The sequence below is a fragment of the Suncus etruscus genome, chromosome 16 (assembly GCF_024139225.1).
Source record: "Suncus etruscus isolate mSunEtr1 chromosome 16, mSunEtr1.pri.cur, whole genome shotgun sequence".
In the NCBI taxonomy this organism is placed as follows: domain Eukaryota; kingdom Metazoa; phylum Chordata; class Mammalia; order Eulipotyphla; family Soricidae; genus Suncus; species Suncus etruscus.
In genome coordinates this window covers 21,197,390-21,224,394 of record NC_064863.1, presented here as the reverse complement: position 1 = coordinate 21,224,394, position 27,005 = coordinate 21,197,390, and the positions used below count along the sequence as shown (strand labels likewise).

Here is a 27,005-nt window from a genome sequence, read left to right as displayed (position 1 = left end):
ATACTTCTATAGACTGATTACATTTTCCCTTAAATTTTTCTTAATTCTCCTCTCCTCACCCTTAATAAATTATTTGTAAGATTATTTCACATTAATTTTAAAATATATTAGCATAGAGTTATTCACACTATAATTTTAAATTTACATACCTACAAAAAGAGAAAGATAACAGTTCTTGGGAAATAAAACCTTTTTATTTCCAAGTTCTCACTGATTTACAATTCAGAGGTATTTCAGGAGTTTAGCTTTTAATCATCTACATTGGAGGTGTCACCATTCCACAATCTAATTTTTTTTTAAATGGTCTCTCTCAGAAGCCAGAGCAATAGTACATTGGGGGAGGGCATTTGCCTCTCATGCAACTGACCTGGGTTGGTCCCCAGCACCTTACACAGTCCCCCGAACCCAATTAGGAGTGATCCCTTAGTGCAGAGTCATGAGTAAGCCCTGAACACTGCAGGTTTGGCCCAAATATTAAAAAATAAATAAAATTCTCTTTTTTTATGTGGGATATAAAGGAACACTGTAAGGGAACAATAAAGGGAAGGGCCTAGAGATACTAGTGAAGGGAAGCAGGTACCAGGTGAAGAGTGTGGTACTGAATAATGCCTGCATAAAAAGGATAATTATCCAATATTGCAAATCCGATTTCAATAAAAATGGTAAAAAAGAAATACCACGCCATTTTCAGCAAAATGAAAAGAGTTCCAGGGAATTATATAAAGCAAACTATGTCAAAAAGAAGAGACAAATATTGGATAATTTCACAAATGTGTGCCATATAAGTATACAAAATTGATGAGCAAATAAAACAAAATTAAAAAATGACAAATCAGTGGACACTGATTACAGAATGCAGGTTACCTGAGAAGGAAGAAGTAGGAAGTAGGAAATACTGTAAGTAAAGGGAAGAAATTCCATTCCAGTAAAAATGATTTTTCGAAAGATATAATACAAATATACCCATACTAAGGCTGAAAACAATTTAACATGAAAAAATGAGTCTCTGCTACAAAGACATTGCTTTACAATATAATTACAGGCTTAAGGAAAGAACCAGATAATCAGTATCAGACAATTGTTTTTAAGTTTACAGAGAATGAAATACAAGTTCAAAAAAGAAGTAGTGAAGCAGAACTTGATGACATGTTCAGAAAAAGGAGGAGGATACAGGAGGTTTAAAAAAAGGGGGCAAAAAACACAACCCAATCAAATTGATTCAATCTGAAGGAGCACTCTCCTGAAGAATCAAGGAGATGCTTTTTTTCCCCCACCATTCAAAGTTCTCCCTTTAGTGCTATTAGACCACTGGATGAAGACCACTGAGCTCCAGCCATTCTTCATTTTCTGTCAGCATTTTTCATGTCAACACTTTGTGAACATTAGTGACCAATGATAGGAGAAATGTGATCCAGAGACACAGGCCCATTATCAAGTAAATCACAAAGACACACTAGAAGAGCAGCTAGTATTGTTCCTATTACAACCACGAAGAAACAGAAGCCTCTTACAGAGTGAAAGACATGGCCCAGGACACATGGTCAGCAAGTGTGCGTCTGGACATTTAGGAGGGGTTGCCATGACCAAAGGAGCTTCTGCCACCACTTTTCTGGAGAGAAAATGATTCTCTCGATGAACAGTCACAGAGATGACAAAGAAAATCCTAATTCTGAATACCTCTCTCATTCGACAAATACCTAAGTGGCTATGGCATCTTGAAAGCACTGTCGAAACAGAAGTACTTAATAATATCACCATAATTTAGAATTTTATGCCACTAGATGGCCTTGGTCAATATTCTTTGCATCTTCTTCAGACTGCCCCTATAAATAATCAAAAACTGAGCTTCTCTTTACAGATAGCAATTAAGACACTAAAGTTTCTTAATCTTGAAAATTAAAACCTTAACTGAAGTTAACATAGTTGTAGGTTCAATGGTTCAATGGACACAAAACTTCATGTTCTAGCTTCCGTTTGCTTCTGTCGCTGCCAAAGGATACCACATTCCATTTTTCTGATCAAAGAGGCTAAAAGAGTAGAACTGGCAGAGCCTTGGAGCGAGACAAAAGGCAGAGAGAGAGCCAGTAAGCCAGCAAGGCGGTCCCTGACCCCCGCAAATGCCACCTGCCTATTATCTAGACTGGAAAGGTGCAAACCGTTGAAAGCGACAGAATTTAAGTCCGGTGTGGCACCCTCAGAAAATGGCATCAAAGGTTGGACTATAAATCTTTCTTATTCTCCAGTCACCGGACATTTAAGAGCCAAGATATTGATGGGCCCTTTCTCTCCTTTGCTTTTTCCCGGGAACGGATGTATGATTCATGGGTTGTCCTTTACTGGTCTCCATTTTCATCTTATTACTTTTCCTTTGCTTCTGCTTTCTGGCAGCTCTGAAAAACAAGGTGCTAAATTATTTTGTAGAATGAGCACAGTGAATTATGTAATTATGTTGAAGTTTAATTAACTGGCTATCCAAATACGAAAACAGAAGGGAAAGAATTTATGGTATTATAAGCATAAATTCTCAGGCGTCTCACCATAATAACAAGGAGACAGTCAGAGGCCTGACCAAGCAAAATGTTTGAGAAAAGAAATTTCTTTGAAAGATGGCAACCACAGATTTAAGACAATCTTTTTGGGACAAACACACCAATAAATAGACAGTCAGACAGTAAGTTGCGAGGTTTTCTATTTGTAGGGATATATATACACATATATGTATACATATATATACAAACACATAAACATATATACTTTAACATTATATTACATAATATAATCAACATAATGTAATTAATATATACATACTGCTAAACTCAACACTTCAATCTCCAAATCCTGACCTACATTTTTAAGTAAGAGAACTAATACATTTGATAGTTAATAGAGGTGGAAAAAAAATGAAATAGAACAATGGGAAAGACATTCTCATTTATAGAGGCCCATCTTTATATGAGACCCTGAGTTTAATCCCTATCCAGAAAGAAAATGCAATGATTAAGGTACTTAACTTGCATCCTGGGACCTAGGTCAAATCTTTGGCACTGCTTATGGTTCCTCAAACACACACAGCCTGAGATCACTTCTGAATACAGGGCCAGGAATAACCTCTGAGCACTGATGGATTTGGCCCAAACCCTGCAGTCCTCATCCCCACCCCCAAACAAAACTCTTAAAGTGGCTGAACTCACAGGTCCCAGAGCTCAGTTCCTCTGCTCAGGACCTTCAAATCCTGCCAAGTGTTACACACTATACACAAAGAGACTTTGTGATCCGTGTCTTCATGATAAAGCATGGCAAACTAGAATTCACCCTCCAAAGCAAAGCTAAACATACCAGGAGGGCAGGGATGGCTCACTCTTTAAGCCTATGTTGTCCCTTGAAAATTTGTCTCTCTTGCTTGTTTCTGTGTCTTTATTTGACTATTTCCATTATGGAAAATTCTGTGATCTCTCTCCAACATGTACTTTTCCATTCTCCCTCACATTTTTAAAAATAAATTTCAATAAAACTTCCTTGCTGAAGGGTACTGTATATTATATGACTGAAACTCAAACATGAACAACTTTCTAACTATGTTTTTCATGGTGATTCAATTAAAGAATTTATTTATATGTATTAAAAACAAACAAAAAACACAACATCCTTGCTTCACCAAACAAACAAACAAAAGACCTCAAAATCCCTGACTCTGCTTCGGTTCTCTCTGAACCAGGTTATGGTCATCTGCTGAGAACAATGCACTGACCTCTGAGCTGGCAGAAAATGCCCTGCCTGGATCCTAATGCAAGCTAAGGGATGGCTGAAGTGCCTGCGTAGGTGATCATGTAAACATCCATGTACCAGGGCCCAGAAAACTAGAGCATGCTAGAGCATACTATTCTTGTCCTCTAAACCCTACAACCTTGGAAAAGCTCGTTCTAGATCTTTTCAGGACCCAAACCTCTGAAAAGCACTTCAAAAACAAAAGCACAATATCAGTGGCTTCAAAGCCAGGCCTTGGCCTCCTTTTCTATCCATTCAGCACGGACGTTACTTACAGGAACTGCAAAAATGAAATGGGCATGGTCGATGAGTACATGAGGAGACTGGTACCCGGCAGCGGCCTCTTTCTTCCCTTTTCCCATCTGCCCAGACCCCCTAATCTCTGCAAAATAAACTAGATTACAAAGTCCTTAAGAAAGGATGTGGCAGGCCCCCTATTTCCAGAGCCTTTGCTCCTCCCATCTTGATACTGGATGTTCAACATGTAATTCAGCTTGTAAAGCATAGGAAATCACTATTAGCTAAATCCATATTAGCTATTATTAGTAGCTCCATAGAACTCTTAATCAGAATTCTTCTTGCTTAACTTCACTGTTTTCCATATTTAGATTTTACACTATGACCTAGGATATTCTGTCATTTCAAAAAAAACTTGTCCTTTTTTTCAGTTTGGTTTTTGGGCCACAGCCAAAATTTCCCAGGGGGTTGGTTATTCCTTGCTCTGCACTCAGGAAACAATCCCAGTAAACCCAGTAAACTCAGAAGACCATATAGGATGTAAGGGATTGAACCCAGGTTGGCCATGTCCATGTATAGGGTAGATATCCTACCTGCTGTCCTATCACTGCAGTCTATCACTGTGTGTCCCATCACACTTGTCTTTTTTTTTTTTTTTTTTTTTTTGTTTTTGGGCCATACCCGGTGGTGCTCAGGGGTTACTCCTGGCTGTCTGCTCAGAAATAGCTCCTGGCAGCTGGCAGGCACGGGGGACCATATGGGACACCGGGATTCGAACCAACCACCTTAGGTCCTGGACCAGCTGCTTGCAAGGCAAACACCGCTGTGCTATCTCTCTGGGCCCCACACTTGTCTTTTTTAGCAAGCTTTTGTTTCCTTCTGGTGCAGGGATGGAGCCCAGGGCCTCACACATGCAGGGCACCTAGAGCGTCTCAAAGCCAGAACACCAGGCATCTATACGTCATTTGGAAACCTGTTATACAAACCTCCTTCCCCTCTGCTCATTGTTTTTAAGAAGTGGAATAATGTCTTGATAGGTGATACTTGAGCAAGTATAATCACTAAACTGCAAAGCCAATGAAGTTATGTGCCTGTATACAAAATTAAATTTTCTTCCCACTCATAAGTACTAAACAGATATCACTAGAAGATATAGTAAACACTAAGAGAAGGAAAATATTCATTTGTAACATAAATAAATAAGGCAGTTCTTTCTAGAGATGGCTATGATCGATCAATTGAATATAAATCAGATAATTATTTTATTTCACCTCAAAAGTAAAGTGACTAAAGCCTGGGGATATAACACAGTGGTAGAGTAGCATTCAATATATATCTCTCTCTCTCATCTCGCGGCTTCTTTCACATACACATGACCTAAGATTTGTCCTCTAAATTATATACATTTATATAACTGATAAAACAAGCTTTGACCACAAGAGGGCGCTAGCATCATTCCAGTTCAAGGCCAAAGGAAAATTATCACTGGAAAAAAAATTAATATGACAGCTATAACAAAAATAAGATGTGTATATGCTAAAGAGGCTATTAAATTGACCTACTATTATAAAGAAAATTTTTTCTTGTAAATTTTGTTATAAAAATGTTCAGAGAGCAATACCATAAGATAATTGGAGTTTGGGGATCTTTTCTGAGAGAACAAGGTAACACCATTTAGGAGTTATCACCTATACCGCATCCCAAGAGATTTGCAATTTGAGTAAAATTTGATCAAATACAGTATTTTGAGATACTAGATGATTTTCTTCAATGAAACAATGTAGTACTATAAAGTAGGTTAGCAGGGTTTAAAAACACTAAGAGTTTATGGGCCAGAGTGATAGCACAGCAGTACGGCATTTGCCTTGTACGCAGTTGACCTGGGACAGACCCATGTTCTATCCCTGGCATTCCATATGGTTCTCGAGCCTGCTAGGAGTGATTTCTGAGTGCAGAGCCAGAAATAAGCCCTGAGTGCTGCCAGGTATGGTTCAAAAAAGAAAAAAAGAAAGAAAAAACCACTAAGAGTCTAGATATATGACCAAAATGCCAATTTAGCACTCATGTATCATAAGTTTATAGAACAATGGATGACCATCCTACTATCTCCTTTCTGCACTGCAAGTTAGTGTAAATGATGTAATAATTTGTAATAATGCTAATAGGTCACATTCCTATGGAAAAATATTTTTATGCATTCTCCAACATTCTTCTTTAAATCGTTTAAAAAATTTGACCTCATCCTCAATTATTTAGAGGATAATATTTTTTAAAGTATATAAAATAAAAAGTAGCCAAAAGGGGAGTTTAAATACTACCCAGAATTCAAAGAACTTGAAAAAATTTCTATTGACCAAAATAAATAAAGGGGAAAGAATTCTCATATAATCACAGTTATTAAAATAGAAAACAATGTTTGGGGGACTCAGACGTCTTACTTGTAAATTCTGAACTCTGACTCACTTCTATGCCAACAAGAGCTACCAGTGAAAGCAACTATTGATTTTGCACTTTTAAATCCTACGTTTGTGGATGATTCTGGGCAAATCACACAGAGGAATTCTGGTTTCTAGTAAATAAAATAATTCCACTAACTTGTCAGGCTTCCTTGCGACACAGGCATTCGGACAGGCACTCCGTTTATGACCCACTTCACCACAGAGAAAGCAGCCATCTTTCGGGCCTTCGCAAGAATGTTGAGGGAGAGCACATCGATTGCAAACACTGCAGTGGATCCAGGCTACAAAAACAAAAGCTCCATGTTAGAGGCAGTTCACTTGTTACGCTTTCTGTCTGATTGACTCTCAGGAGAGGGAGGCACAGTTTGGGCTGGTCATCATTTAGTTCAAGAGGCTCATGTTAAAGAGAATAGACTCCCACATAAATAAGCTAACTTCTTTGATACATTACAACAAATTTCGCCCTTACCCAGTGAGTGCCACCTTAACAATCACTACACAATGTAGCTGTTGTGGGACAGAACAGTCATTAAAATAAGTCAAAACACGGAGATAAGACACTAGCCTTACACAAGGCTGACCCAGATTCTATACCTGACACCCCATTTGGTCACCAACAACAGTGATTCCTGAACCTATAACCAGGTGTAAGCCCTGACCACTAGTCAAGGTAGCTCAAAAACAAGCAAAAAAAAATTTCAGTGGAGCAGAGCAATAGCACAGAGATAGGGTGTTTGCCTTCATGCGACCGACTCAGGACTGACCCCGGTTCGATTCCCAGCATCACATATGATCCCCCAAGCCTGCCAGAAGTAACTTCTGAGTGAGAGCCAGGAGTAAAACATGAGCGCCACTGGGTGTGGCCCCCAAACAACAACAACAACAACAACAACAACAAAATTTTATGTATGTCAAACAAATGGCCACAATGAATAGCATGAAACAAATAAAAATGAAGGAGAATATATACATTTTGGTAACTAAAAACTTGAAAGCAAGTAAATCAATGTAGGTCCTAATACTAACTTTTCTTTTTATAAATATAATTAACTACAAATTCTACCGAGATGAAGAAAAGTTCTAAAATGTTTTCATAAGCTCTCAAACACAGTCTAAATACTTACAAGGCTTGACACACTTTTTACAGAGAAGGCAATGGCTCCACTTCCTGCCATCCTACAAAAAACAATTTTAAAATTATGTTTAATTTGTCATTGAAAATCAAGATGTACAATTAAAAATTAAAATGTCTTATTAAAATCTAGGTAAATTATTCATTCCCTTATTTCTCACTTTCCTGGGCTTCACAATTAAACACTTTGATTTTAATTTATGCATTTCTCCACTCAACTCAAATGCCTGCTTGATAGAACACATTTCCTGAATTCTATATACAACCAGGGGATTTACCCAAATGATCCCCAAAATTCATCAGCACCTATACCCAACATTCTCTGGCATATACAATATTTTTCACTCTATTAAGACACACCTGACCATAAGATGTACATAGTTTTAAGTTTTTAGTTTGGGGGGTATGTTTTATGGTATGAAAACTATGGTAAGTGAACCAGCCACACTGCTTCAGGGCTAATCTCACTGTCACTAAATCAACTCAGGTAAGTCTGGTCTTCAGGCTGAGATCTTTGGAGCCTTCTCTAGATGGAGGCAGGCCAAGTCCCATCCTGCCAAGAGGCCCAGTGTTCCACCCACATCCGACATCCTCCTTCATATAAATGGGACAGCTTCACAGCTCCATGACTAATCTTGAAGAGACACCAAGCTGCTGAATCATCCCCATTCTACAGCTTCTGAAGCTTAGGGCTGCACTCAATACTGACAGCCCAGTAGGAGCAAAGTAGATGGGAGAGTTGTGTAGGAGCCCATGGAACTCAGTGAGTGAAAACAAGAACACAGGTCAACTAGCACCAAACAGCTGAGTAAATCCTCAGACAATGACTTTAGTAGCATCTTAGGAAAGATATGTTATATAACAAGCAATGTAAATTATTTTCTCCCTGCTAAGGGGGCAGGCTTGGCAGGAAAGGAGAAATTGGGGATACCGCAGGAGGGAAGGTCACATTGGTGATGGGATTGGTGTTAGAACATGGAATACTCGAAACAACTGTATTATAAGCAACTTTGTGAATTACAGTATTTAAAGTTTGAACTTTATTTAAAAAAAAATCTCGGAGGGGCCTATGGGGCATTTGCCTTGCATGTGGCCGACCTCAGAGAGATCTGGTTTGATTTCTGGCATTCCATATGGTCCCCCAGTCTGCCAGGGGTGATTTCTGAGTGCAAAGCTAGGAGTAAGTTCTGAGCACTTTTGGATGTGTCCCAAAATTCAATCAATCAATCAATAAATTAATTTTAAAAAAATCTCAGGTTGAAGCAATAGCACAGGTAGAGCATTTGCCTTGCTGATGGTGACATGGTACAGAAATGATTCGATCCCTGACATCCCTTATGGTCCCCAGAGCCTGCCAGGGGCAATTTCTGAGCACAGAGCCAGGAGCAACCTCTGTGTGCTGCCAGGTGTGGCTCCAAAACCAAAATATATATTTTAATTTAAAAAATATATAAAAAAGAAAGAAAAGAAAAAATAAATCTCATCATGCTTTCTACATTTTCTAGATATCTTTTACTTCCTGGTTCAAATTACCAAAATAGCTATCATCTGTCCCCCTAAGTCTATGAAGTTTTTTAAATAATGACTTTTGCTTTGGCTTATGCCAGATAGGCTGTAGAGATTATGAACCAATGGTTCTGAACTAAGCATTGAGCCCTTCTCTGTGGGTCGCTTAAACTGGGAGTTTGGGATTTGTGATAGTCATTACCTCCTTGTGTTGATTCATTCTAACCACCAATGTGTTACAGCTACAAATAATAAAATTGTGACTTCCTCATATCAAGCCTTTTACATAATGTTTCAATAAGGAATACAGATAACTTCTTTATTTTTTTTTTTTTTTTTACAGATAACCTCTAAATCCACCGAAAAACAAATGTAATCAGATGGGTCACAGGCAATAAAAGGAAAAACCAGTAAATCATAAGTTTATATAGTTTCTGATAGCTAATAAAAATACAGTCTTGCCTCTGGAGAATAATTTGTGCTTATTACTCACATGTTCCCCTCTTCATTTTGATTTGATTTAGTTAGGATAATCAGAATGACTTAAGGGTCATCCATCTTCCTTGAGAACTACACAGGCAGAATGTTCTGTGTAGTTCCTACTTATTATAAAAGCAAGGGTACTACTATAGGGTTGCTGTAAATATATGAGTTCATTCATCCACAACTCTTAGGAAAGCACCAACCTATTGAAAGTGTGTAGTGCATGTTAATCATGTTTACTCTTAAGAACTCACAGTGATGGCTATCTACTAATTCAATGCCTTATTTGAGGCATTGTAATTAATTTTGCTCTATTTGGAGGCTACTATAGGCATGATGCTCAAGATCTGTACCAGGAGGTGCTTAGGGACCATATAGTGCTTAGGGACTGAGCTTAGGGCTCCAGAGCTCATTCTAATCCTTTGAGCTAAATCCCCCATACTGAAGATCTTACTTAAAAGAAGCATTCATTTATGGTACTTAACATTTAATTATATTAGACATCAACCAATACCATGTAGAAATAATTCAAGTAGTTTCTATAACGATGAAGACAACTAAATATTTTTTCAGTTGTATGTTATAATTAGAAATAAAATAATGCATTAAAGTATACTAAATAATGACACATTAATGCAAATTAAAACACTAAGAAAATACCATTAGGAAGCTGGAGAAATAGTACAGCAGCTAAAGAACTGCACATGGTCAATCTAGGTTCAATCCCCAATACTTTATGTAATTTCCCACCCCCACCCCCATCCCCACCAAGGTGGATTACTGAGTAGAGTCAAAAGTCAACCCTGAGCATTACGGGGTATGACATAAAACCAAACAATAGAAATAAAAAATGAAATGATCATTTCTTTTGACACAAATGAAACTAAACTAGCTAAGCTAAAGCTATACATAAGTATAAATGCATTCAAGAAAAACCTGTACCTTGGATGTACAAGAATTACAGTGTTCACAGTGCTGGTTCTCTAGAGAAACATACCGTTGACATAGAGGGCAAAATCTAAGGAGGAAAGAAAGAAATCAGGTGCACACGCATAAAAAGATCCCACGGAGCAAAGTTCATGAGACACTCACTGGAAAAAAGTGGTCAAACTCCAATTCAGACTAACATGAAATTATAATACAAAATAAAAAACAACAGAACCACGAAAGCAACCAATATTAAAAGCATGCTATTGCTCTCATGGTTCAGCAGTAGTTCTACGAAGTTTTATTTTCAGTGCCCACATAACTCAGGCTGTCACCATGTGCTCACCTATACCCTTCTTCGACAGGAAGAATTATCCTGTTGGCGGGAACATTGGTGAAAATCCGCACAGGGGACTGTTTGCGACCTTTCTTTCCATGTTTATAGAGAGCATGATTATCATAATCTACCTGGAAAGTTATAAAAAATGTTTTTTAGAAAAAGAAAATTTACTTAAACATGCAAATATTTCTGAGGTTCTTTATCCAATAAATAAACAAACTGGTGCCATGATATAACAGAAATCAATATACTTAATAAGAACTCATTAGAAGCCCAAGTTTATTTATTCATCAAGTCTCTGGGAGGCTTCTCTGCAGTGCAATTTCATTATAAAAAGGGATTCACGAGTCACCATGTTCACACTGGGCCAGCTCCACTTTTTTCTTGAACAAGATGTAAGCCAAGTCGTGAAAAATCATGGGTACATAAGACATGCAGCAGAAAGCTGGCAATCTTGGGATGAGGAGTGGGGCTGTGCCCCCACCCTGCCAAAGCCATGCTTGCTGGCTCTATCACCCTGAATCATCACTTTGTCTTTGGCCCTGCCTCACCACTCCTCCAAAATTCTCTTCAGGGACATCAATCTGACTAAATTCAGGTACGCCAAGTATTTGAGCTGAAATCACCATGACTTTTTGGAGGAAGTGCAGGAACTCTCCCCTGGTATCATCCTTCTTCCAGGAGACTTGACCGCTGAGTACAAGCACCTAAAAGCCGCAGTATTAGTAACAGTGCTTTGAATTTCTGGACTACTTCATTTGTTTAATGTTTTCATCCCTATAGGAGCACACCAATTTAACAGAATGAACAGCTAAAAACAAGAGCTTACTAAACCTGCTGCCATTGTATTAGTGGCTTCATTGGAAATACAATAATTTTTACAAATGTGCTTGCTACTGTACTTTTTTAAGACTATTTCTTCTCTTCCTTACTTTTTTATGTTTTTCTTTGTATTCTTTTTTTAAAATACTTTTATAAATACTTACCTGGGAAAATGTATTGTGATCAACTTTGTCAACCATGCAATGCATTTTCTTTAAATAAAGTAAAAAGGGGGGGAGATTCATGATGCCTTGTTATCACAAGAACAACTCAGGTACCCAAAGAGACAGATTTTAGAAGGCTATATAATCTAATGAAGAATGCTTAGGGTTAAATAAAAAAATGACTTAACCTCTGCGGCTGTGTGTCAGTTTGGTTGGGGCTTTTCATTCTCATGGATAAGATTCCTTACATGCCAGTTGTCTACTTGTGGGGTCTGAGCACACCAAGAATAAGAAGTGGTAGAACTTCTTGCCTTCCCCTTCTGGCAGAACACAGGTCTGAGAGCTTGGATAGCAGCGGTCTTGCACAGCTGTGACAGGACCCAAGACCACCTGACCTTGGTCTCATCTACAAGAGTTACTTTCGGGAGTCATAGTGAAGGTTTATAGGGCATGCATGAAAAACACTAAGTGCAACACTTGGCACTTGGTAGAGACAGAAAGATGGAGATGGGAAGAGAGTGTTTCACAAGTATAATTGCTCTGCCTTCCATAAGAATGTCAAGCATTTACCCCTCTCATTCCTCAAGACTCCCTAACTCAGCTTTCTATTCCAGCAGATGGGCTGGGGAATAAAGGAAGCTAAATAAGTGTGATTTCTCCTACTTTCCTGCTCTTGTCTCCAACCTTGGACTGGTCCACTCATTTTTCAACTTGCTCTTCAACCTGCGATGAACCCATCTAACCACTCTTGATCAGTAACTCTAAAAGTATGGATCTGGACTGATAATATCAGCACCTAAGATCTTATTAGAAAACCATCATTCTTGTGGCCAGGGCAATTACTAAGTGATAAAGAGTACACGCCTTGCATACAGAGACCCAAGATAAATCCTTGGCCATTAGGGTCCACTGAGTACTGCTAGATGTTTTTGAAGGCACGGAGCATTTAAGTACCAGCCCAGTATTGCCACAAGTGGCCCCAAATCCTTGAATGCTCCCCCCTCCCCAGCATATAAATGAAATCCTTGCTCCTCTTAAGATTTAATAAAATAGAAGCTCTGGGGCTCAGGCCCAGCAGTTTGTTTTAAATTAAAATTTGGGAACCACATCTTTAAAATACCATAGAATCAGTACCAGTGAACCCCATCTTTCAAATTAAAGGCAATGAACAAGATTCTGAACAAGACAGCATTTAAAACTGTATTACTGGCTCACAGGCTCTTGGGGTGGGGTTTAGTCACACCCTGCACCACTCAGGGTTACCACTCCTGGCTCTGCACTCAGAAATTGCTCCTGGCACGCTCAGGGGACCACATACAATGCCGAGAATCGAACCCAGGTCTGTCCTGGGTTGGCGGTGTGCAATGAAACACCCTACCACTGTGCTACCACTTTGGCCCATTACAGGGTCATTTTTTAACAAGCCAGTTAGAAGTGGAAGAACTTGGTGATCATGAAAAGAGAGACCATGAAGAAGAGACACCAAAGTTTCCTCAATGGCCATGTCAATGTTCCCAGATTTACAGGTGAAAAAATCTGGGAAACTAATGAACTGGCTTCCTCAGCAGGGACCAATAGACCCAGAGAAGGAGACCCAGCTAAATGAAGGCAGTGTGGAAAAACTACAGGGATTTTGTGCTAACTGACCTAGCTCAGCTGAGAAAGTGGGTGCAGTTCCTGTGAGCTGGCCTCTGCTTGAGTGGGCCAGACTGACAAGCCAAGGACTCAGACCCCAAGTGGAACAGACAGTAATCAATTTTGTCCTCTTCCATTAAAAGTACAGGGGATGAAGAGGACTCAGAGTTGAACATACTGGGTGTATTTATTCGACAAAGAGAAGCTGGGGAGGCTCTGGCAGCTACTTTATCCTTGTGGAAAAGAAATTAGAATTCTCCTTTACTGCTTGGGAGAACAGAAGTAGGACCAATGGTTAGAAGTTAATAGGAAGCATTTTTTATCTCAATATAAGAAAATTTTCTAACGATTAGAGCTATTAAATAAATTGAGTTGCTGTGTAAGGCTGTAGGATTTTGCTCACTGGAAGCATTCAAGTGAAGCTAGATGGCTTCTTGTCATGAATTTAGTGAGACGATTATTACGGTGGGAAGTTTGCCTGCCTTACTGCGATGTTCCTTTCCAACTTTTAAGATTCTATGAATATGCGTTGCCTATTACAGGCACCCATACCAAAGGAGATTTTACTCCAAAACTCACCTTAGAATAGCACCTTCAGAAGTGCTCTTTTCAAGGGAGTTAAATTCATAATCTCTCCTAATGTGCTCTTCTATGTATCAATAAATATATGTATTACTTTCAACAAAGACATTGTGAACCTTTATGAACGTCATAAGAAGAAGATTCTTCCCAAGAGAATCTTAAAAAGGTTTTCAACTGTAGAGAAAAAGTATCTTCGACTGTTTTCTAGCAAATGGAATATTCCATGCGATATAATAGATAGCAGATGGAAGATGGGGGGAAAAAGAGAACCATTTCTTTATGGTTACCCAAGGAGTCAGAGAATGTATGTGTCAGGAAGGTGGTTGATTGCTTGATTTTGCATAACCTAATTGAGATTATTATTATTTTTAAATGCGGGTTTGTTGTGCTAATTAACTATAAACATATGGTATGTAAAATGCATGCTGCTAGGGTAAATTAATGTACCTCTAACATACATCCATATTTCATAGCTTCCGCCACACAAATAAACCTCCTATGGAAGTGCTGTAAAGCAAACACAATTTTGCAAATTGCATATCACTAGTAGTGAGCTGATCCACCATTTTCCCATCATTATCTCTGACATTTCACTCACAATGATGATGAGAGGCATTTTCAAATACAAAATTTCTCCCATGGAACTGATTAATGTGATGAAGTACTGTATAGAAATGAGGGAAAGCTCAAAATCTCTGCAACTCCTAACTTTTAATTTTATCGACACACAAATTTCTCCTGTAACGTGAGATTGAAGCTAGTTGTATAGACCAATACACTCATGCATCAAAACAGATTTTGCACCTAGTATGGTTCTGTTTAAAAAAAAAAACACCAGAAATTAAATAAGATATAGTATGTGCATCTTCGTAAGTCTGTAGGGGCCGTGCTATGTAGGTTTCCAGTATCTTCTAAAGATGTCAAGTGAATTCTCAGCTCCCATTTCTAACACAGAAGGTCTTACAGTCAGACTTGCCAGGTCCCATGTAACTGCTTATTTAAAATGACGACACAACTATATCTATGTATCTGTGTCAGTCTCTTCATTATTCCCCTTCTCAACCCAAACTGAATAACTAAATAGATTAGATTATCTTCTGAGTTTCAAGAATTTCAGTTGTCATCTTGGAATTTGCAATAATCTCTCAGGAATTCCTGTCAAAACCTCTTCCATGATCAAACCTGAACCTTCTCTATACTTGAAACATACTTCTCTATGCTTGAGTATGGTTCAGGGGAGGGTATTTCCCTGTGGTGTTGGGGTGGGGGGGTGCTTGCAGGGTCACTCCTGTCAGTGCTTAGGTATGGGATAAAACAGTGGTATGGGATAAAACAGGGGATCCTACACACAAAGCATGAGCTCTAGCCCACTTGAGCTAGCTCCCTGATCCCAGCTATTATTTATTTGTTTAAAGTATAGCCACCAAAAAGCAAAGAATGCTACTCTGGGGGTGTAAAATATGACTGGGAGCTGGGTCCCAGGCACTCAAGGTGATTTTAGCTAACTAGGCCAGCCAGCTCTATGCTAAGGTCTCATGTAACGCAGACCATCCAAACTAGGGGACCTCTAAAGTCACCCTGGCAGTTTTCAGAGGTTATCAGGGCCACTGCCAGCAGTGCTGGGCTGGGCTGGGGATGACTCTATGGTCACTGTCCGGCAACTCTCAGAAAAGTATGCCTTGTGACTAACCCCAGGATTCGACTTCCCTAGCCTCAAGAATGTGACTTTTAACAAGATAGAGGGATGTCCTAGATTTCAAAGAAACAAGAAATCGCAGCAAATTCGAGCTTGAAAGGGAAGCAAGAGGATCTGGTCCAGATCTGGTAAATACAGGACCTGAATGCTCCATGGCAGGTCACACTAATCAATCACACCACCCCGTCACTGAGCCTGGCGTTCTCAACCAATTCTCCAGAAAGTCCTTCCCCATTTATCAGGCTTAGCACTAAAAGTGAAACTTAACCTGCCATCCCTTTTCCAGTTCAGTCATTTTATTTTTATAGACAAGGAAACAGACCTGGAAAGATAAAGTGACTGCCTCGAGATTAAATAGCTTCTAAGAGTCAGTCCCAGCACCCAAACTTCTGGCTCTAAATCAGAGTTTCTTTCTTCCCTTCTAATCTGTGCTTAGTAAGACTTCTTCTAGATCTTCTAAGTGTCTGATGACTATTTTATCCTTCAGTCATCGAGTGTTTTATCGCTGAAAGGCCTACATAAATTTTTTTATTTATGAAGATTTGCAGTACTTCTGCTTTCTTCCCACCTGAAAAGTATTCCTGAAAAACTCAAAAAAATAAAAAGAGAGATTATGTGATACTGGAATTATTTTTCTTCTTACTCTACTGTGGTTTAGAGGTTTATGATCATCTTGGGCAATGTCGAGAAGAAAGAGGCCTAATCAAGGTGTATAGGAAAAGACTGATGAAGGAGTGATAACCAATTTTCCACTTGATGAAGACAGATAATAATACATAAAGGGAGGGAGTGGGGAGAGGGGACAAAAATATGTAAGAAAAGGGCCCGGAGAGATAGCACAGCGGCATTTGCCTTGCAAGAAGCCGATACAGGACCAAAGGTGGTTGGTTCGAATCCCGGTGTCCCATATGGTCCCCCGTGCCTGCCAGGAGCTATTTCTGAGCAGACAGCCAGGAGTAAACCCTGGGCACTGCCGGGTGTGACCCCCCCAAAAAAAAAAAACTAAAAAAAAATATGTAAGAAAAAATTACCACAAAATAAGGTTAAGAGAGCAGAAAGAAAGCACGACATCCAAACAAAGAGACTAAGTCCAGTACATTTTTTAAAGGAAAAAAGAAAAGGCTAACTGTAGAGTTAAACAAATAGAGTTTAAAAATATACTAGAAATTGGAGTGAAGTCAGAACCCCAAGCTGAAGATGTCCTGGGTAAAAGTGTTTTCTTGGGGCTGGGAAAGATAGTCCAGCAGGTAGGGAATTTGCCTTGTATGTGTGGCATACCCAGATTCAATTTCCAGCACCCCGTTGGTCCCCTGAACACTGCCAGGAGTAATTCCTGAGTGCAGAGCCAGGAGTAACACTTGAGCATCACTGGGTGTCACCCAAAAATCATTTTTTTTTTTTAGTAGGAACTATGAAAAGCAAAGACCTATTATCTCCATATCCTAACCAATGCTTGGCACATTCAGACTCCTGGATCAAAGCTACTCTTAACAGGTTACAAGAACAGCTCACAATGATTTTGTTTTGCATTAATGACATTGAGCCATTACCCATGTACCTGTTGGCCCCCTATATGAAGTCTTTGGAAGAACTGTCTATTCTATTTAAATGGCAGTGAGAATCTCTGGCTATTTTTCAGATGGATTAAAATAATGCTATCTGCACTTTTGATGTCATTTGGATGTTATCAAATATATAATTTGCAAATAATCCTTACAACCTTATGAGACAGAACTGTATTAGAAAACCCACTTAACAGCTGAGCTTCAGAGAGTCAGGCCTATAACATATAGGATTAAAACAGAGGCAGGATTAAAACTCAGCTCCTTTTTGGTTCTAGAACACATTGCATGCTCTTTTTCATTCGATTTCTCACTCTGCATGTAGAGGGTATTGGTTCTGTGCCAAGCATTGTTCAGATGGTTATGACTGTCAACATCAGCAGGTGCTCCCAGAAACCAGAGCTCATTTATGTAATTAGCAGTGATAGTACATGTCAGCCATCTCGATTAGTAAATGCTTCTATTATAAGCATCCCTTGGATAAGAAATAGAAAATTGAGTCCCCAAAAAGAAGGAAGTAAGCCAGTTTTGAGAAGAGGTAAGCTGAATTTCACCTAAAGCAGAATTCCAAATGTTAAGGCTAAAATGGTTTATACTACTTTCTTTTGAAGAACATGTCACATGTCAATACAACTCAATGAACATTAAAATGCCCATGACTTCTAGCAACATTAGTTTTTTTAGATTTTATTTTAATTGTGGAATTTTTAAAAGGAAGTTACAGGAAATGATGGAAAAATGATGACTAAGACATTTCATGCCATTAATAGTCTTTTAGATAGTAAACTAAGATCAAAATGAAGAGCCCCACAACATAACAGACTGCTTATAAATTTTAAGTTATTAAAAGCATAAAAATTATGTAACTACATTTGAAGCTATATACTTATGTAAGATCAGAGAAGAAAATAGAATGAGTTCATCTGCTATTATTATCAATATATCAAAGTGCTTTTTAACAAGATTGCAAGGAAATGCTTCAAAATTCTATTTGCAAAACAGGGCCAAACTAAGGTGGGATGTCCCCTCAATTTTAGTAACGTTTCTTTTACAATATTATCATATATTATAATATTTATTACTTATTACTATGGCACATGCTTTTAAGATGAGAGTAATGAGAACCGAGTGCTTGCTTGGATCCAGGAGTAATGATAGTGAAGTCTGGAGACTTCATCATCGGACCATCAATTGCTCTGAAACTCTGGTAGACAGATGTCGTTCCAAAAGCACCAGCAGGGGGTGCCTGTGATCACACACTGCAGCAGCCACAGTGGGGTGGACTACACAGTTCAGTGGCATGAACACTGGTAGGGGAACCTTCAAGCTAAAGAGAAATCAGTGGCAAGATTGAGAATCAGTGGCCCTGAGCTCTGTTATATAAAGCTGGGTCACTTGCTCTTGCAGGTGGCTGGGGCAACTGGACCCTAGACTGGTGCCACACTGTTTCTTTAAAAATGAAGAGGCTAGAGGGGACCAGAGCAACTGACAAGCATGAAGGGCGCTTGTCTTGGATGTGTCTGACCAGGGTTTGATATCCTGCATCCCATATGGTCCCTTGAACCTGCCAAGAGTGATCCTTGAGTGCAGAGCCAGGAGTAATCCCTGAGCACTGCTGGACATGGCTCCAATCTTTCCTCAACTAAATACAATTAAAGTACTATAAAGGTTTCATTTTATAATATTTAAGAGCCAAAGTGATGGCACAGTGGTAGGATGTTTGCCTTGCACAAGGCCGAACCAGGACAGATCAGGGTTTGATCTCCAGCATCACATATGGTCCCCCAAGCCTGCCAGGAACAATTGTTTCTTTTGTTTGTTTGTTTGTTTTTGTTTTTGGTCCACACCCAGCACTGCTCAGGGATTACTCCTGGCTCTGCACTCAAAAATTGCTCTTAGCAGGCTCAGGGGACCATGTAGGATGCTGGGAATAGAACATAGGTCTGTCCCAGGTCAGCCATGTGCAAGGCAAAGAACCTAAAACTATGTTATCACTTTGACCCTGTCAGGAGCAATTTCTGAGTACAGAGCCAGGAGCTACCCCTGAATGCCACCAGGGCTCAAAAATAAAACAAACAAAAAAGTTAGATTTAAGGAAGGAAATGAAAAAAATACTATAAATAGGGCCTGGAGAGATAGCACAGCGGCGTTTGCCTTGCAAGCAGCCGATCCAGGACCAAAGGTGGTTGGTTCGAATCCCGGTGTCCCATAAGGTCCCCTGTGCCTGCCAGGAGCTATTCCTGAGCAGACAGCCAGGAGTAACCCCTGAGCACCGCCGGGTGTGGCCCAAAAACCAAAAAAAAAAAAAAAAAAAATACTATAAATAAGTGTTTTTTTGTTTCTTTTTCCTGTCATCGTATGCCTAAAACATTTCTCTTTTCAGGGGCTGCAGGTGTAAAAGGCTGAAAACTAACTTGTCCCTACATTTGTGCGTACTCATGTTCACATGCTTATATTCACCCATACATGTTCCTTCATGCTCACTCTCACATGTACTCATGCTCTCAAGTACTCATGTATTTGTACACGCATTCACATGCACCTGTGCTCTCACATAGACTCACACTTGTACATGCATACACTCATGCTCACACACTCATATTCATGTTCACTCTCATGTTTATACACATACTCACAGGCCTCAGCATCTCTGCCTCTATGACACACCAGCATCAGGGGCAACCTCTCCAGTTAGTCCCAATGAGGGACTAAGTGAGCAGGAACGTGAGCCTGGGTCCCCTCAAGTATCCGCGTCTCTACAAGCCCCATCGGAACAAAACAACTGAGACTCCTGTTGCCGATCCTGGGGACGAAGATGCTCTGGCGAGGATAAGCAAGGAGTCTCTGGCTACAATCCAGCTCTGTTTCATGTACACCAGGAAACTGCTTTTCCTGGGGTTCTTCTCCCTGGTTCTCCAAGTAGGTTCCCATCAACAGGCACCCACGCACAGACACTTTCCACATGTATCCCCAGTACAGAGCATCACCAAAACTGGCATTCCCCTCTGAGCCAGGAAACAAAGTTTAGAATACCTGGTAATCCAGCATGCAGAAGCTTGGGAAAAACTGACAAATCCGGGATTCAAAAAAGTAGGGGAAAATCCAAAAAATGGGTAGTTCTTTATGATGATTTTCAACTGCATCTGATTGGGAAAGAAAGAAAAAAAATATATATATATATGTATAAACACACATAGATATAAAATACAGCAGCGCAGAAAAAAATACTTCTGGTCTTAGGAGTATGCAATTGTCCAATACTTTTTTTTAAATATATTTTTTTAAGTAACATGATCATAGTTGGGTTACAGTCACAAACAGAACACCCCCCTTTACTAGGGTAACATTCCCACCTCCCCCCTTCCCATCCCCTGCCTATATTCGAGACAGGCATTCTACTACAGTTATTTGTTTTTAAGTTCAGTAAGTTGTATTTTTTTTTCCTTAAAGGATAAGAGTAAAAAAATATAGTAAAGGTGTGATAGTGGCAATCACTGTTGTTTGCATAGGTCCAGAAAAATGGGGAAAATTGAAAAAAAAAAAAAATCCTTGACCTGATTACAAAAAGGCCTCACCCCAGAAGTTTATTGGCATAAGAACGACTCTGGGTTACAGGCATAACAGTCTGTCCAACCCAAGTTATTCTCCGTGGTCCGGGTGAAACTTTTTCACACTTTAGTTATTGCTGGTATCAGATTCTTATATTTAAAAATTCTGGATTCTGTGCATTTCTTTCATCGATGTCAGGCTGATGTGGAGCATCCTCTAGTTTCAGCATACCATTAAATGCGGAGTGATCTGCCCTGCAAGCAGGCTGTTGCTGAGTCGTCTGGGTGTTGAGAGCACTCTTTGGAGTAAGTCAATGCCAAAGCAGTGGTGGGTCTTCCCTGGTAGAGGCTTGGATTCTGGTAATGTTATAGACAATTGTGGTTGTTTCCATAGATGGTATCCATTGTTCAGGATTGTGTGAGCGATGCCCATTCTTCTGAGGCCTAAGCCAAATCATTATGCCAATGTTCAGGGTATAAGGCCTAATTGCACTGCCAAATTTGTGTTCCCATCTCTATTAGATAAGAACTTGTTTGCATTTGTATTATTTTCCCATTTTAATGTGCCTATGCAAAAGAGAAGCAATGTCACAAGATATTGTTGGTGCATCTGGGGGCTGACGAATAAAGTCCAACATTCCCCGTAACTTGGTTCAAACATGAAATCTGTACAGAGATACTCTTCTACTAGTATTGCTTATAAAACAGATCTCAAAGGGAGAAAATCAAACAATCAAATAACAAAACAGTGGGCAAAATTGTCACTATATGAGGATGTTCTAAAAAAGTTATAGATGTTAAGGGAATATATCTGAGATATACAAAGGAGATACACATGTCCCTTTTATGTTTTAGAAATAGTCAAGAGGGAGGGTATTGTTTCCGAGACACCACTTTGGTCTGAGATTTGGACAAGTGAAGAGCACATGGAGCCATGTCCTCCCATGTTGCCTGTTGAAGCTTCTGATTCCCCAAGAGGCGTTTCTTCCTAATTGCTGGAAGTTGGAAGTTCACCAGTCCCCTCCCAGCCCCTTACAGGAACTAGGAAGCCTAGAGTCTCTTTTAAATTGCTCCTTTCAAGAACCCACTTGCTGGGACCCTGAGCAGGTGTCCAGGAATAACTCTGGGGATGGGGAGGAAGGAGAGAGAAGGTTGTGGGAGGCAGCCAAGGCTGCATCTTCCCCTTAGCTTGGCTAAAAAGCCTACAGCGTGGAGCCATGCCATCCACGTGTTGCCTGGTGAAGCTTCAGACTCCACCCAAAAAATTACTGTGAAAGATATGTAATCCACCTTGGCCAAACAAAAATCAATAGTACAGAAAAATGGTTAAATGTGGGGTACTAGGAGGTGGGAGTGAGGGAGTAAAGGAATAAAACAAACTCCTGGACAGCTTTCAGATTATGACAAACAGATGAAACACAATGATATCCAAATATTTGTCAATATGTTTTGCGCAGAGGCTAACGCCCCCACACAGTTTCACAATGGACAGGTTTAGTAAGGAAAGTTCCCTGGTAATTCCTGAAGCCAGAACCTATTGTGCTGCTATTCCCACCTCGCTGGCTGGCCCAGGCATATGGCCCAGGGGAAGCCCTGGAGTTCCGGAGGAAGGAGGCAGAGGGGTGCAGGGTGACCCATGTCCTTCACCCCTTCCTAGGCCTGGTTAAAGAGGCCTTTGGCATGGCAGAGGGCTGCCAAACCCCATGCTGGCAGAACCTCCCGGCTCCCAGGAAGAAAAGAGATCCTTCAAGAGCTGGAAGGCTGGAAGGTCAAAGCCCCCACCCCAAACCCTCCCTCTGGAACCAGGAAGGAAATGGGGAAAGCCTAGGGAAACCAATAAGCTCCTCCAAGGGATCCACCTCGCTGGTTTGCCCAGACATGTTGCCTAGGGGAAGCCCTGGAGTTCCAGAGGAAGGAGGTAGAGAGGTGCGGGGGTCCAATACTTTTAGATTTTGGTTTTTATTGTTTTTGGTTTTGGTTTTGGTTTTATGGACACATCCAGTAGTGCTCAGGGCTTATTCCTTGCTCTCTGCTTAAGGATCACTCCCAGCAAGATCAGGGGATCATACGTGATAACAGGGAATAAACCCAGTTCAACCAAGTGCAAGTCAAATGCCCTCCCCACTTTGCTGTCACTCTGGCCTTCAATACTTTTATATCATACACAAGGAGAGGCTATGCTTAAAGACCATTTACTACTTGAGCTTTCTCCAGCATCCATACGATCATCCTTCTATCCACACATGGTCCCAATCTGCAGAGGCCCCAACTCCCCACAGGCACATAACTTTAGTCTAAGTAGACTAATAAAATGACCCCTAAAGCATCAAAGCAGCAACACTTGGAGTTGCTGGGAAGGTCTGGCAAAGAGACCTAAAATCTAGCTCCGTCACCCAGCAGCTTGGTTTTCAGAGACGAATCAGATCTTAAATCACGGCAGATACTTAAGTACAAGTCTATTAACAGGACTTTAAGGAATTTAGAGACCCGGCTTGAGATGAGTTTAATGCTAGGTCCTTCCTATATAGAAGCTTCCTTTATTAAGCCCTGAGAGTTCTTCCAGTGGCCCCATTTTACAAAGGGGGAAACAAAGCCAGAGCTAAAATGATTTGTTAGGAAGTCTGCAGCTAAGTGGCCACACTGGAAGGAAGCCCGAAAAGCTCTTTACTCTGTCCCTAATAACACTCTGAGAAGCGGACTTAAGAACCCAAACTAAGTGGAATATTTAACATCCTGATCATGGTACAGATTTCATTTATACTCTGTTCCCAATGTTCATTATTTATATAGCACAATTAATGGGGAAGCTTGGTCACAAACTCCTGGCACTTCATTTATCAACTTGCAGTCTGGAAATGAAAGAAAAGAAAAAAACTGAACACCCCCCCCCAAAAAAAAAACCAACAACAAACTAAGGCTCTACTACTAATTAGATTATTACATTAAAAATACTCTGAAGGGGCTGGAGAGATAGCACAGTGGTAGGGTGCTTGCCTTGCATGTGGCCAAACCAAGACTGACAGTGGTTTGACTCTCGGCATCCCATCTGGTCCTGGGGGCCTGCCAAGGGTGATTTCTGAGAGCAGAGCCAGGAGTATTCCCTCAGCGCTACCAGGTGTGACCCAAAAACCAAGACCAAAAAAAAAAAAAAAAAAAAAAGAACACTCTGAAGTGGGCTGGAATAGTAGCATAGCGGTAGGGCATTTGCCTTGCACATGTCAAACCTTGGACAGAGCCCGGTTCAGTTCCTGGCATCCCATATGGTCTCCAAGCCTGCCAGGAACAATTTCTGAATGCAGAGCCAAGAGTAACACCTGAGCGCCACTGGATATAATCCAAAAATCCAACAACAACAACAACAACAAAATTTACTCTGAAGTACTAATAAAGATGATAATAGTGGCTAAGAGTCCATCTTGAGTGTAAGTATTGATGTGTCATGACAGCACAGTGAGGCCATGAGGGTTGGTGGGGGGGGGGTCCTATCTTTTTACTCAAATCTTCTTATCATTTTAGAGCTCTGGCTCAGCTTGGGGAAACCCCTTAGAGTTCCAGGTAGGGACTAAAAGGTGATGAGGACAGAGTTAATTGCCTTTCTCGTTCCCTCCTCTCCTTCTATCACTGAATCAGCCCATGGCCCTAGTGGCCATTTAGTAAACATTTAATGGATAATGACGGCAGGTCCCCAGTCTTGATATCCTCTGACATTAACCCAAAACAAATATTTTGCCTACGAAACATTCTTAAAAACACAAGAAGGGGCCCGAGGGCTAGTAAAGCATGTACAGCACTTGCACTTGCCTTTCATGTAGCTACTCCAGTTTCTATCCCCAGCAACCCATATGCCCCCCCCCAGCACTGTCAGGAGTAACCCCAGATATGTTTATTCTATCAGCGTAAGAATTCCCTGGGCTCTGCTAATCTCTGACACAAAATAAATGGACAAACAAATGCTTATTTTGCAGCAAAGTGATAAAGGCCACACCTTGGCTCTGACCTTTTCTCCACATATCAATGAACTTCTTAAATGTAGCAGCCAGAGGTTCTACCAGACCACCAAAGGGAGGATCCGTTACCAGAATGACTCCTTCTCCTTTCTCTTCCTGGAGAAATGTTCTGCAGACATTCAAGGCAGCCTGGAACAGAAGGAAATTCCTTTTGGAACATGGACTTGATAGAGGCATGTGGTCCATTTGGGAAGGGAGCATGTACTGCAGCCTGGTTTCACTCTGGGGGAGGACTGTACCCCATCAGTACCCCAAACTGTACCACCCTCCAGTCATCTCTCTGAAGCCTCCCTCATTCAGGACTCTGAAATTTCTCTTTGGGTTCCTTGAGAAGCAAAGTTTGTTTGTTTTTTGCCTTTTTAAAAAACATTTAACAAATCTTTTCTTTGAAATGGTGAAAGGACTCTACTTTTCCATGGGAAACTGCCTTGACCCACTCAGAGAGGCTCTCAGAAAATCCCCATGTCATGCCTTCCACAATGCTGATTCATTTTATGTCTTGTGCCCTCTCTCCCTAGAGCTCTCACTTATAAAATAGTAAAGGCAAAATAAGGCATCACCTCAGGGCTTGCCCTGCATAGGAGCTGGGTTCAATCGCCAGCATCCCAACCTTGGTGTCCAATATGGTCCCCCTGATACCCACCAGGACTTATCCCTTTGTGCAGAGACAAGAGCACCCCCAATACATCTGTGTGTAGCCACAGCAGCAGAAACAACAAAGCACCATCTCCACTTACATATGGCTAGATATTTTTATCTGAGATATTGACTGCAGATAAACAATGCCAACAGCATTTTATAAAGATCTCAGGAAGGAAGAAATATATTGCTTTGAGAGTCCTGGTTTTGCAGAGGGCAAATTCAAGCCCCATCCCTAGCAGAGAACCAGTTAAATTTAAAAAACAGATTTAGTACCCTGAAGAGAGAAAAGACATGAAGACTTGAGATACTAAAACTCAATGAGATGAACAGAAGCAGGGGCTATGTTAAACACCAGGGCCAAGATGACAAATAATCCTGCCCCTAATCCCAAATCAGGTTTACCAATCTCTGCTGTGAGTTCACTTTAGCAGGAGCTCAAATTACCAGTGAAGTCTGCACATGATTTTGGTAACTAGAACAATGCCAATTTGTACAGTAGGTATATAAAGGAAAATTCAGAGATCAGAGCTTATACAGACAACAAAACAGGGTATGAATGTACTTTCCCAACAAAGTGATTACAGTGTTTTTCAGAAAGGCAAAATTACCATTAACTGGGGCCAGAGCAATAGGACAGAGATAGAGCATTTGCCTTGTATGCAGATGACCCAGATGGACTGGGTCCGATCCCTGGCATCACTTATGGTCCCCCAAGACTGCTAGGAGCAATTTCTGAGCGCAGAGCCAGGAGTCACCACTGAGTGCCATGGGATATGGCCCCAAAACAAACAAACAGCAAACAAACAAATTATCATTAACTGCTATTCAGGAGGACGTTTTGGTTTGCTAGAGGTTACCAGGCAATGCCATCATCTAGTCATCCTGGTCTTCGGTCTGATCATGTTCACGTTTGCATCCAGCAAAGCGAACCAACACAGGTGATAACAATGGCAGATCTCACAGTTTAATCATCTTGTAAATTTCAACAAGCCCAAGTAGATAAGATTTAGTATCCTGCCACTATATTGATTTAGAAGACCATTCTCAAGGGAAAAGCACAAGATCAGCACCTCTGTTTCCTAGGAGAGTCTTTCTGAACTTCCCCCTGCTGGGCCACCAGCAAAGGAATGGGATGGCAAGCCTCCTAAGACAAGGATCTGAGGAAGGAGCTTCCTAGAAACAGTATCCTAGAAGACAGAGGGTGTTACTAAAAAAAATCTCTCAGCTACTTAGAGTTGTAGGGGAAAGACAAACAAAACACCAAGGAAGCAATGCCTAAGACACTTAATCAAGTTTTACAAGATTAGAAAAGATTTATGTCATGAGGGGCTGAATAGAACAGTGGTAAGGCATTTGCCTTGCACGCAGCCAATCCAGGATGGACGGCGGTTGGAATCCCGGCATCCCATATGGTCCCCTGCGCCTGCCAGGAGTGATTTCTGAGTGGAGACCCAAGAGTAACCCCTGAGTGCCACCAGGCATGACCAAACAAAAAATG

At 40.5% G+C, this 27,005-nt stretch overlaps 1 protein-coding gene across 1 annotated transcript in view; it reads right to left on the bottom strand.

Moving 5' to 3' along the window:
* Positions 1-1,469: 1,469 nt before the first annotated feature.
* ZCCHC4 (zinc finger CCHC-type containing 4) overlaps positions 1,470-27,005 on the bottom strand; it is a 54,699-nt gene continuing 29,163 nt past the window's right edge. The window contains exons 7-13 of the mRNA XM_049790006.1: positions 24,844-24,994; positions 20,344-20,453; positions 10,856-10,977; positions 10,525-10,600; positions 7,586-7,637; positions 6,598-6,742; positions 1,470-2,390 (exon numbers count right to left, since the gene is read on the bottom strand). Of these exons, the coding sequence (XP_049645963.1) occupies positions 2,255-2,390; positions 6,598-6,742; positions 7,586-7,637; positions 10,525-10,600; positions 10,856-10,977; positions 20,344-20,453; positions 24,844-24,994 (792 nt within the window). The 3' untranslated portion in view covers positions 1,470-2,254. The remainder of the gene's footprint in view (positions 2,391-6,597; positions 6,743-7,585; positions 7,638-10,524; positions 10,601-10,855; positions 10,978-20,343; positions 20,454-24,843; positions 24,995-27,005) is intronic.